This window comes from Cephus cinctus, unplaced genomic scaffold (genome assembly GCF_000341935.2).
Source record: "Cephus cinctus unplaced genomic scaffold, Ccin1 Ccin1_scaffold1310, whole genome shotgun sequence".
Taxonomy (NCBI): Eukaryota; Metazoa; Arthropoda; class Insecta; order Hymenoptera; family Cephidae; genus Cephus; species Cephus cinctus.
Window position 1 is genome coordinate 398,047 of NW_014333737.1, and position 13,096 is coordinate 411,142.

The window sequence follows — 13,096 nt, forward strand, 5'->3', positions numbered from 1 at the left end:
TCTTGGTCAGTTCAATCGTTCCAAGTATATCGTACTAAAGCATAATTCTAATAACTTTTAATAAGTGTTCATCGTTTTCTGTCAAATTATACAATCGCTATATAATTGATAAAAAGTCGAAACGGAGAATCTGATTGACAAGCAAGAAACAGCGAAGAATGTAAAGAGAGAAATGCGATAATGGCTACCCCCCTTCTCGTATACAGATAGTCCTCAGTCCTCAGTCCTCAGTCCTCATAGTCTATCCGTTCTTTAGACTTACGCGTGACTAAGCAAGAGAGAGTCAGTCTAACAGCGGGAGTAGCTCGTGCCGATAGTAACTCGTGTGCCGGTTCTACTGTGAACACGCGACGACAAACGAAGATGACGTATTTACCTATTGGATGTTTGAAAATTCATCTTTTTATTTTACTGACACTGGTTGCCTGTCTTTTAAAAGATTCTTCGGCTCAATGGAAGTATCGCGAAGATAAAACCAAGTGTCCTAAAGTCAAGGCTATTCGGAATTTTGATATATCCGAGGTAAGAATGGTAAAAAAAAAACTAGATATTTTTAAATAAATTTTTTAAATGGTTTGTTAGACCTTTGGAGACTGTGAAAAGTGTTATTTGATGTTTCCCCTAGCGGGCTACATGAAGCTGTACAGTTTACAGTGTTTATGACATAAGGTTGCCCTTGTGGCGTCAAACGATAGGAATTTCGTGGGAACACGAAAGACGGGGTTCCTAAATTAATCATAAGCCTTGAACTATTTCTTTCTTAATTGTGATAATGTCCGCTTTTTTTTCTTCTCTTTATGTAGTTGATTAATTCGTATCGTATTCGAGCAGCGGTTGTGATATTTGAAATTCTATGTTTCTTTAATTATTCAATCGATTGAAATGACGTTTCTGTTGAATCGCAATTTTGGAGGCTGACAACAATTTTTAATATAAATGTAAATTTCAAGTGTGGTCATGACTTTACCACTTGGTATTTGCGCAAAAACGTGGTACGATTGCACATCCTTGACTTGATGTATTAAATATTTTTATAAGGGAAGCTTACGTATATTTTTCTTCAGTGAATGATGAGCCTATTGATATTGCGAATATTATTGTACAAAAAAAAATTATGTAACATCAATCATTGACAGTTTATATAAATACGATACGAATTCTAGGTTGTTATGAGCAAATAATAATAGGACATGATCGATAATTAATTTTTATACATAGATATACCAAACACTTCAGGTACGCGTCATCATTCGATTCTCTTCTACAGCTTTTCCTGTTACGAAAATTTTATCATTTGCTTTGACACGAGACATGTAACATAGTGATCTTCCAGCCAATCTAAATTTAACAAATAGTTTACGTTTCCCTTGACTTCCCAAAATATTCTTGCTTAGCTGTTCAACCACGTAATGAGTGTATAGCATATTTACGTTGGAAGATAATTGAAGGTTACCAACACTGTATGAATAAAATCTAATTTATTTACTGATAATATTAAAAAAATTCAAAATCGTGGAAAATTCAACCGTCCCTATGAACGTTTTGTATGCATCAGGCTGCGTTCGTGGTTAAAAATATCACCGAGTGACAAATTCGGTGCCTACGACCTGACCGTGTCTGAGCTGCATTGTACGGAAATCTGCAACTAAAATGCAGAAATCGATAAAACTCCTCGATATTCAATTAAACAGAGCCATTAAAAATTCTTCATATCCGTAAATTAAATTCGTGAAATATATTGACCGCAATTTATACAATCCTCTATAAAAGACAGTAGCACAATATAAAGACACAAAGGATACCGAAGTCTACAATTTTTTAAATCCCCAAACACTATAGATACCCTCCCTGAAAAAATTCAGCGAGGTCATGACGTTTTACTATGCACATAAATCCCAACGCTAGAAATAACTTGACTGTTGACTACATCGAAGATTCGGGGTTATTGGGCCACTCCATAGTCCAGTTAGTGTCATTCGATACCGATCATTAATCCCTTTGAGGATCGAGCTGCGTAAGATTCATGCCTGGTCATTAAAAATCGTACGAGCACATTAATCAGTGAAAAAGTCATTAACTCACAAGGTAAGAGTCGAAGGATCCAACGAATAAATTAAACGTAATAAACAATAATACATGAAGCCCATACGACTCTTTAGGAAGATCGAATTACAGTCTTCGAACAAATTGGCTCCAATTCCATTCTAACCTGTAACTCGTAACACACAAGAACCTGTTGTAATTTGTGTGTCTGGTTGTCCGAACAAATCAATTAGTATTGACTCGTGTAAAACGAATTATGAAGTCGAACGTGTAAATAGGCCATTTGCACTGTATGTTTAACCTCACCACCTTATCGGTGATAGCATGCTTTCTTTAAATATGCATATACATTTGTATATCTTGTTCTATAAGTTGATTCGGTAAATTATGAAAACTAAGCATATTATTATTTTATATAGTTTTTGGGATCATGGTACATAGTCCAATACTACGCAAGCTCCGAAGAAGCTCTGGCGTACAGATGTATGAGAGCGGAGCTTTCAGTCTCGCCAGAAAAAGCCGAGGTCACCATGAACTTTACCTACAGCTTTACTGATGACCCCATAAACGAACAACTCGTTGGAAATATCACATGGAAAATACCATCGCCAGATCTTCCAGCGCACTGGGTACATGCGGAATTTCCATGTGAGTGACGAAGCTGTGTGTGCATCTTCGGAAAAAATATTTTCTATATTTATGCTATCAAGTATATTTTGTAGTAACTTGGATAAATTAACGTACGCGACGTGTACATGTTATATTAACTGGAAGATTTATACTGATCCTATTATTTATCTTCTAAACGTAGACGAAGGCGTATACAACACGTACGTCTTGGACTCGGATTATAAATCATGGGCACTGCTTATGCATTGTGCGGAAAAAAGTAAAAGTCCTCGTTACTTGTCAAGTTTCATCATGAGTCGTGAGATGAATCTTGGTATAAACGTCATTTCCTATCTTCGAGAGAAATTACCAAGGCAAGTAATAAGCTTGACGTAGCTAACAACTAATGAATCAAGACATTTATAAATGAAGCTCAAACTGAAATTATTGGTATATCGATCTTGGACTGTTGATTGTTTGAAATATAAAAAAAAATGTTTATAGGTACGATATTGATTTGGAATACATGTTTCCCATGGAGCAAGGTAATTGCAGTACGATGGATCCAGAATTGCATTTCAAAATTCCACCAGAACTTGTTGCTAAGAGGACATATGCAGCCAGAAGACATCCATTAAGGAGAAAGCATAAACACCTTTAATTTTGTGAATTCTTATTGGGAAGGACAGTTTAATATATTTCATTGACTTATGTCCTGAATAATATACCTGGAAATTTTATGGAATTAAGCAGAGTGTGTATATGATACTGTTATGAGGGCGGCCATATTGGCATGCTCTGGTTCTATTTTATTCTTCAAGGTGTAAAGGAATTGTACATAACTCAGAAAAATTTCATTGAACTTTTACTATTTCTTATGAAATCATACTCTATGAAAATGGATATACAAATACGTAAGCGCTTAAAGTTTGCCTATGGTTCTTCATTTTAATCTCAAAATCGGTAGTACTCGTTAGTAGTAACTATTCACTACCAAACACGTATCTGGCTACACTAGTTTACAGTGGAATCTAGCTCATTTCCATTAAACTGATTAATGCTGGTGATATATATTATGAAAATGGCATATTTTGATTAAACATTTTATAGTTTCTTACTGTTAATATACTGTGTGTATTTATTGATCACGGTGCGTTATTTATAGACTCGTTAAACGACGTACTTTATAAGGTCTTGTCGTGGATAAAGTATCAAGTGAATTATCTGTAGCTATGCGATAGATTGATTATCATGATTCCGTAATTATAACAATAGCTGTATACAGAATTGTGTAAATAAAACATCATTATATGAACAGACATAGTATAAGTGTTATAGGAGCAATTATTACCGCCAGATTTGTGAATCGAATAAATTTAATATTTCTGTTATATTACGTACTTGTGTATCATTTTGTTCAAAGCGCATTATTATTTAATACAAATATTATATGTTTACCTAAGTAATTCTCTAAAAGTTTTATTTTTATTTAACTAATAAGCGTAATGTCATATGAAACGAAGAATCAAACTACGTTCCTGTCTCATGAGGAATTCGACTATTACGTGTTGTCAACGTGGATAATGTGATCAGAGTATTTATTTCATGCGAAGAAAGTACTTTATCTCTTTCAATATAATATTCGAGGTCATGCGAACTTTATTTGGAGAAAGTTTCATCTTCCTAATGATAACGAGGTTCTCAGAACTTCTTCCCTTGTTACTAAATCTAGTACAGGCGAATGGAAAGGCAATGCATGCTAGAAAAGTAAAAGAAAATTGAAAAGTAATGCGAAGCCATAAATCTTGTTTATTTCTTAGGAAAATCTTTCTTTTTTTTTTAGTAAAAATGTAGCAGCAAGGCTTCGAGTCCAACTACAGCTGACGTCAGTAATTTGAATATTTAAAGCATTTAGAAAATTCGATTACATTTTATTCTAAATAAAATTTCCTAATAGTACTAGATACTTATTCTTCGCGTAAATAAACACTCGCAGCCCTTCCACTAGTATTTATACTTGAGAATCTCCTGTTTATTAACCATTGACTTCTATAAATTCCTTCGCTTCGTATTCAGAAAGTCAGCAAAAATTGTATACCCTACGAACAATCTATAGATAAGCTATTAAATTGATTGATTTAGGAACGATTTAATCGAAAAATACAACTTCGATACTTTGGGCTAGTTTTATTAATTCAATTAACAACGTGTTATAATACTCTTCATTCCTCTCATTTATAAGTACATAATTATAATGAACTGTTATTGTTTCCTTTAGACCCGTCGTCTTTCAACGTCTTAGCTTAGCTCATCCACTTTTAAAGATACATACTGCCAGCACGTAAGGATCATTACGATCATTACCGCTCATCAACATCATCATAATCAGCATCACTCTAATCAATACCATTATCAGCATCATCATCATTATCATCATCATTAGACATCATTCAACGCACCTATTATTTATTTACTGGATATGGCAGCTACAACTTATAAGAAAAGTTACAAAATCACTTACTGTTTTTTCTTTTATCATTTTTTTTTTGTTATTTATGCGCTTGACGATCATCATGCATACTCGTAGTTACACCAACGTGCTCCGCTCACTATAATGACTATCGATCATTTTCCTTCGATAAATCGAATCGCGCTTCTCGCTATACCCTGTTCAGAACTCCGCTCAAAACTTTACCTAAGAATTATTTAGGAAGGCCTTCCTAGATCGGGCCATAAAGATTCCTCGTAATCCCGCGGCTGCTGTGATACACGCTCAACGTCCCGTCTCGAATGAAATTCAGAATCGACTGGCGTCCACGTAACAATAACGGACTCGTAACAGCTGCTTTTTCTCGTAAAGGGAAGACGCGTTTAAAGTCAGGGGAAGAACGTGCCCAGTCCGCGCCGAGTTATCATGCCGGGATAAGAAATATAGCGAACGATAATATCGACAGAATAGAACGGGTTCTGCACTTGGTAATACGAGAGGCAAGTAAAACAGATTTGGGGTGCAACACGTCACACCATGCCCGCACGTGCACGCATTCACTCCGACATTCCTACGGGTTGCGTATGCAAATTTCTAGTAGTCTTCTAGTAATTCATTATTAATTAGTTACACAATTAATTACCTATTCGTTAAACCTGTTTTAATGTTAATTTTTATATAGCTGGTAAACTATCTATTTACTTGAGTTATGTTATAAATATCTATATAACCGCGTCTCTTCGTCATTCGATTATGCGTTTGTACGAGGGTATGCGAACCGGGTGATTCTAGATGGTTTACTCCTTAGGTTTCTTGTTACTTTTTTTATGTCTTATGGTGTCTGGGTAGTTTCCCTTATGTGTTATGTATTATTTGCGCGTGTATGGATGTACGTGTACACGTGAATGTATAATGCCCGTCCCTATACCTATATGGCTCTTGATATGGTCATCGTGCATCAGTCTGTCATTACCTTGACAGGAATCATGAGAACCTTTTGATGAATAACGAATTACTAATAGAATGATGTGAATGCTCGAGATCAAAGGTTGTCGAGGCAAGTGACTGATGCGTGATCCCATATAAATCCTGGTGTCCAAGGTCAGCTTCGTGGCCTTAGGAGTTCAGAAGGAAAATGGAACATATGTGTTCATGGTAAACTTTAAAAAAATAAGGTACGCGCAGTGTTATTCCGTGTACCACACGCTGAGAGTGGATTTTCATTGATGATTCAATGCGGGATATCGGTATAGCGATTGACTGCGGCTTATGAGAAGTAGTTATTGCGGTGGGTCAGTAAATATCGGACGAATTCAAGCCTCGTAATTCTTTCCGTTACGCTGATGGCGATCTAATAGTTAAAGATAGTTAATTATGGAAGTTCAAGTGACGATGGTAACCACCTTAACCGGGATATCATACATCATCCTTATCATCTGTACAGCAATATATCTCGTCCTGAGACACATTCTCTTAGTCATTTTCCGTCATCCATTCGATGATTATGGTGAGATCACAGTACATGCCTAATTTCCAGCTAAGTGTTACCATCTGCTTTTAAATTAAATTCGAGTATGCATCGTGGCGTAAGGCGATTCTATGATTGCGAAAAAAAACAATCGCAATGTCTCGTAGAGTGTTGTTGCCTGAACCTTCGATTAAAGTGTCTTTTCGTAAAGGACTTCATAATTAAAACCCTTGCCCCAGGGCTTCCTAAATCAGTCGTAGTAGCTCCAGAGACCGCGCAAAGGTTGTACCGCGAGGAACGATCAAAGTCTCAGGAATTAATGAGTTATTAATAAGGAATGTAATTCCCCATGTGAATTAGTCGATGCTACGACGGCCGATAAGAATTGATTAAGGCGCATAAAGTAAAAGGCGCGCGTCATCCATTTTTCTCCTGATTCTCCGAAGCTTGATTAATCGGCATTAATCACGAATAGGATCGTTTCTTCTGTTGTGTAAGTTATTTTAATATTAATCATGAACACGCGGCCACAGTCACTGGAGTCGTCGTCTCTTGGATGACTTCATTTTGATTGGTCTAATGTCCGTGCTTCCGTCACTCTTCATGACGGATTCACGGCATCACGGGTTATCGGATCGATTAGACCCGTTTAAAGAGGAGCCTTGATACACGAGATTATTTATTTCGCCATCACTGCTTCAACCTGGACGAGCCATTGCAGTCCGACGTAACCGCGTGGGTCGGCGAAGACCGCTGTCAGTAGACCCAAGACACAGGAATCCATTGTGGTGTTGTATGTACCCGCTCGATCGCCGCCTCCAATTGCGCGATCGTCTCCTCGATGTCGTTGTTTACGATCGTCAGGTCGAAGAAGTGTCCATACGCCTGTTTCAGCATTTCCGACTCCTTCGTCAGCCGTTCCAGGCTGCCGTCGTACTGAAATAAGTTTTCTTTCGTTATCCACAGGAAGCACTTTCCTCAGCTAAGGTAGACCTTTGAGTATACCGTGTGAGAATGATCTACCTCTAGTAACAGGTTTACGAGCTAATAAATTCTTTCTCCTTTATGAGCCTATCTCGAGAATCAACCCTAAACTTACATCGGTCATATTCTGTAAAACTGGTGCAGCTATGAAGACGACGTACGGCGCGAATTCGGCAGTTCGCAGAACCTTCAGGGCTTGGGGCTCCACGTCAAGAATAGCCATTCTACCTTCCTCGTGGATCTTACGTATGGTCTCTAGTTTCGTACCGTACATAGCATCTTCGTGGGTTCCTAATACATAGAAATATTAAATTATATATAATCAGCGAAACTATAAAATTTAATGTAACCCGTGATATTTTAATTGTAGATCAATTACCGTATTCCAGGTACTCGTTTGCAGCGATATCCGCCATCATCTCGTCGTGCGATACGAAATAATAGTTGCGTCCGTTTTCTTCGTCGTTTCTCGGAGGCCTCGTTGTATCTATAAATTCATTTATGATGTTAGAATTATTCTATTATATATACATGCAGCATTGTATGGAATATTGAATGCACTTTAAGAATACAATTTATGGGAGACACTCACGCGGAATAGGATAGGCATATTTATCAGGATGCTTGGCGATGATGGTGTTTTTGATATGGCGACGGCCAACGCCATGGGCTCCCAAGAGTACTAAAGTTTTACGTTGGAAGGCGGGATCTGTTACTGAGAAAAGTTCTCATTAATACAGTTATACGGTATGTACAGTATATATGTATATATATATTCCTGATAAATTACAAGATCAAAAATCGAGTGCGTTTTCCACAAATAAATAATGGTACATGCCAGACATATGGGTGTATTGGGAAATCCATGTTATTGGATATTCGGCACGTATCTGCTAACTAATGGGATTGTTGATTTATAGCGACTATCCTCAAAAATCAGTCGCATCGTCCATCGGCAAAGTACCGCAAACAAATCAACGTAAAAATCGTTATTTAATTATTCCCGTAATTCGTTTAGACGAACGTTTGGACGCTACGTTGATTTTCCGATACACAGTGCGAACTCGAAATTTCTAACTGGTATAAAAACAATTAACACTTTAGGCCTTATTGGTAAAAGTTAAATATACATGGAAATATACTCACAGGGGAGTTTCACAACCTCCTCATACGTAACCAGATCCAGCTGGTCAAAAACTGCATTGTGCTTCGCAAGATACTTATCCTTGTACTGTTTCTTCTTGCGGCCAAATATTGAGCAATTTACTGAAAATAAATAATATCGTTGATCACAAACTGTATAAAACGAAAAATATACTTCCTAATTTCATTCATATTTTTTTCCTTTCATTTCCTTCGTCGTACACCGAACCTCTTACCAATACACGAGTATCGCTTTTACGAAATCCATCATTACATTACTGTACTCGCAAAAAAGACGTTAACCCTAATCGTCTCACGAAGAGATTTCCCATGTCTATCGTATTGCTATATACCAAAAGAGATAATAAGGGTCTAATCCAACCAAAAGAAAAGAAGATCTCGGTACCCGTCGTACATTAGGATCCCAATACTTTTTGGAAAACTTGACGCTGTTATATAAAATATACGTAATCCATGATCCACAAAAAGTTATTGACTCTCGTGGTAAGAGCTAGCGAGACTCCACTCACACGTGTTTCAAGACTCACAAGGATGACATCTCAAATAAAGTATAACAGCAATGACTAAACTTTGAAACAAGGAACGAAAGTTTTTCCGGAAACAGTGCATAACTTAAAGACTTTTACACTCAGAGCATCCTGACAGATGCGAGAATTGATGAAACTGGACTGTTTACAGCGCCACTGCGGCGCGCGAGCGAACCATCTACAGTAGTTTGAATATCGGATAATTCGTAAGCGTTCCTCATCTAATTAAAATGAAAGTAAAGTCACAAAATCAATCACTAGATTTTTAAAAAGCCATACAAAGGATCGGGAATCTCATTGATAGATGTTCCAGCAGGTCACAGTGTGTAGAGCGAGTGAAGAGGAAAATCGGGACCAATTACATAGTATGTATAAGGCACGCGTGAAGACGTTAATTATTCAGTGAAGTCAATGCATTTACAAGAGAGGTCGTGCCAAACAAGCATAAATAAATTTATGACATAAAACATGCAATCTGTACATTTTTCTTACTAAATATCCTAATGGCGTCCCATTGCCTGTGTACTTAAAAATATATCACTGTATAACAAACATGTACTAGCATTTTATCGTAACGTGATATCATACATCCGGCACAGACCATGTTGATGTGTACATTGAATAAATTCCCTTAGTTATGAATGGTATGACAAAATTCGTATCAGCTAATGTCGATTGATATTTTGTTTGTACGTGTTGAAACGAAGAGTGTTGATTCTCTGACGTATTCTCATAATGTTCCACGTTGATGTAAAATAATGACCACGACAGAGTGACGTGTGTCTACCAGGGTATAATCGTACCCTTCGCTGAGATGAAACGCGTATACACAGTTAAAAAATTATATTCGAGATAGCACCTGGCTATACCAATTAATAACCTTTTATAAAAAAATTTGCCATGGACCAGTATTTATCTACTGCCATACCGTTAATTACCAGTATAAATAATAAAAAAATTCTTAGTATAAATTAATACTTAATATTAACCATCTTAATTCCACATAATATTGATAACTCTCTGCCACGTGCCTGGATAACATCAAGATGCACGTGTGACTCGATTATCACATCCAGAAGTGTACCATTAAGTCAAAGTCAATCGTGTATTAATCGAGTGACTCTCGAAGGGCAATTTTTCCTTAGCCAATAAGTAATTCGAAGGAAATTCATAAAGTTCGTATTCCTTGGAGGTCCGAATAGAAGACGAAGAAAATATCGATAAAAAAAAGAAAAACATAGAAATTGCGATGGCATAGCTTTAACGAACAGTGTCACTGGCTATGTTGTCAAAGCAAGTCGTGATGGTCCTTGAGAGATTTCAAAAGCGTAACACTCGTCTCAAAGTCACGACTGAAAGCGTAAAGACGCATCCAGAGTAAAAGCTACCTTGAAAAGCTTCCCATCGAATTACATAATGTTTACGGAAAAGGTGACTTTCTATAACGTGTTCTGTAGGGCATGCTACTAACTTCATCCTATGCGACTCTACGTGTATCTTTCTAGCTTGCAGGCAGAGTCGTACCTGTCGAACCGTCGCATCCTTCCGTGTGAGAAGAACATCCTCCTTCCCCTTCGGCGTCTAGCTCGCACAACATACAATAACATAAACGTCACTGCAGCTAATTGGGAATCGTGCTAGCGCGACAGGAAGTCCTTTTTCTATTTCATTCCTTTATTTCTTGTCGACTCTCGAAATGCCCGTAAAATCTATATTATTTTCTAAGAGATACGAATGACTAGAGAATGCAACGACAATTTGGTCGATTACTTACGAATTTCATAGATTGACGTTTATTATTTTCTGACAGTGAAATGCTCGAATTGGGATTATCGGGATCGCATTAATTTTTGAAAACGCGATTGCGTCATGGGATTGATGGAATTTTTTTTAGAGCACTCTTTTATTACTGGCCGATCGTCTATCAGCCTCAGATGATAAACGATAGCAAATCAATTAAATTCGAAGTATCTGGATAAGTCGCGACCGTACTTATGACACACATCAATATAATATACGACATTGATAAATTAGTGATACAAACAATTCTGTATATACATATACGTATGTATATATACATATATAAACAATTCTTTAATAGCAACACTACGCACAGAATTTCCATACATAATGCGACATTTAATAGTATGATTCTAGTAAAACGTCTTCAATAATTTTTTCATCGATTTATTCGAATTACGAATATTACGCGATACGTGAAATTGCGATTCTACGATACGAGTGACGATCGATTGGATTGAAGAATTTTGGAATCACATAAAATGAATATTAAAAATGATAAAAGATATTTTACGAGTTCTTTCATATATTCCAAAAAAAAAGCATCTGTGATTAATTTAATCACGAGCTGATTAACGCGATACCCGCGATACATGCTCGGATTAAATGGGAATGAGACGTAAAAAAAAAAATAAATATTCACGAACCTAATGGCGTATTAATTCACCATGATACCAGTCGGACGTGTAATAATGACACCGCATGCTCCATCAAAATCCCACACAAAAAGAAACATATACAGCTCATGGTGACACCTGTACAATATTAATGATCGCATTCAGTTCATATGGGAGAAGATACATGGAACTCAATGTAAAGCCAAATGATATAGTACTGTAGTGATATTAATCGAAAATACGACAACGTCGAAATATCTATCGGGTAGGATATAGGAAATTTTCGAAATCCATCGCAAATAGATCTTTCAATTCATCGTATGTCGAAAAATTCAATATTCTCATGACTGGCGCATATTAAACGATGCGATCTGCTGGAACAGTTTAATACTTCTCACTGTTCCCTATCGGTACACATATATCTACACATATATGTATCCCCCTATAAAAATCATCCAAATTCGATATTATAGACCATCGGTTCGTTATAAAATTATCGTTGAAATTTTAAAAAGAAAAAAATCATTATACCTTGTTCCTGTTTAGTTTTCTCCATAGCTATACAGGCAGTGCGCCATTCTTGGAGTTCAGGCGAAGGTATCAGACCTGCGGATCCAGCCGCGTTGTCCTTTCGTGCCTGCCACCAATGATGATCATCCTTACTGATGATTTGCAATATATCACCAGTCTGAAAAGCGATTCCAGCCTGTGCGCATGGTATCAGCTCGTCTTCCAAAGGATCGTAGTCGAATTGGGCACGTACGAAAATCTACGACAGTACAAAGCGTTGATCAAGTATCCATATGATAACGTAACGTCCGATAAGTAAGGATAAAAATCACACGAAAAGGGTTCACGACTTAGTCACGATATTAAAACATGGTGTGATTAGATAACGTCTTTCTCAACATATCGTACAATCGTTAACAGTGTATTTAAACAATCAATGGATTAACATCGATACAATTAATTTTTTGATAATAATTATTTACATTTCTCATACAGCCCTGAAGTATATTATGTATATAGGCATTTTTTAAGTATATGCATTTAGTATTCAGCATATATACAATATACGTATACTCGATTCAACATATATATATATATATATATATATATATATATATATATACACACGCAATATACGTATACTATATGTATGAAAATCGAGTTTTTCATTATAGCAGAATTATATCATCTTCTAACGATGCATACATTGAACCGCGTCATAAAAAGCTGAAGCACTAAAGTAGTGGACACGTACAGGGCACTCAGCGAACTTTGGCCTCTACTTAAAAAGTGCGATATGCTACGTGTCGACGGTGTTAAATGTGACAGTAAAATCGGTGTAGGGGGTATTTTGTGTAAAGAGGGTTGATTCCAGTGGCAGTCGGGT

General features: G+C 36.7%; 2 protein-coding genes across 18 annotated transcripts in view; one reads left to right on the plus strand and one right to left on the minus strand.

The window, feature by feature from the left end:
* Positions 1–223: 223 nt before the first annotated feature.
* Positions 224–4,048, plus strand: LOC107272886 (apolipoprotein D). 2 transcript variants are annotated; one of them, XM_025090204.1, is made up of 4 exons: positions 224–531; positions 2,463–2,691; positions 2,855–3,026; positions 3,157–4,048. In XM_025090204.1, the coding sequence occupies exons 1-4, from the start codon at positions 364–366 to the stop codon at positions 3,311–3,313; spliced, it is 726 nt and encodes a 241-aa protein (XP_024945972.1). In that variant the 5' UTR covers positions 224–363; the 3' UTR covers positions 3,314–4,048. The 2 variants fall into 2 exon arrangements, with proteins under 2 accessions (XP_024945972.1, XP_015605999.1); XM_015750513.2 differs by having other exon boundaries at positions 227–522; positions 3,157–3,383.
* A 771-nt stretch (positions 4,049–4,819) lies between these two features.
* The window catches only part of LOC107272883 (peripheral plasma membrane protein CASK), a 109,855-nt gene continuing 101,578 nt past the window's right edge, over positions 4,820–13,096 (minus strand). For 9 of the 16 annotated variants that reach the window (XM_025090189.1, XM_025090188.1, XM_025090199.1 and 6 more), the window contains 7 exons: positions 12,232–12,469; positions 10,808–10,864; positions 8,739–8,858; positions 8,185–8,307; positions 7,972–8,079; positions 7,708–7,883; positions 7,365–7,544 (listed from right to left, as the gene is read on the minus strand). In XM_025090189.1, the coding sequence (XP_024945957.1) occupies positions 7,365–7,544; positions 7,708–7,883; positions 7,972–8,079; positions 8,185–8,307; positions 8,739–8,858; positions 10,808–10,864; positions 12,232–12,469 (1,002 nt within the window). Of the gene's footprint in view, positions 7,545–7,707; positions 7,884–7,971; positions 8,080–8,184; positions 8,308–8,738; positions 8,859–10,807; positions 10,865–12,231; positions 12,470–13,096 lie in introns of all 16 variants that reach the window. The other 7 variants (XM_025090202.1, XM_025090196.1, XM_025090203.1 and 4 more) reach the window with 4 other exon arrangements.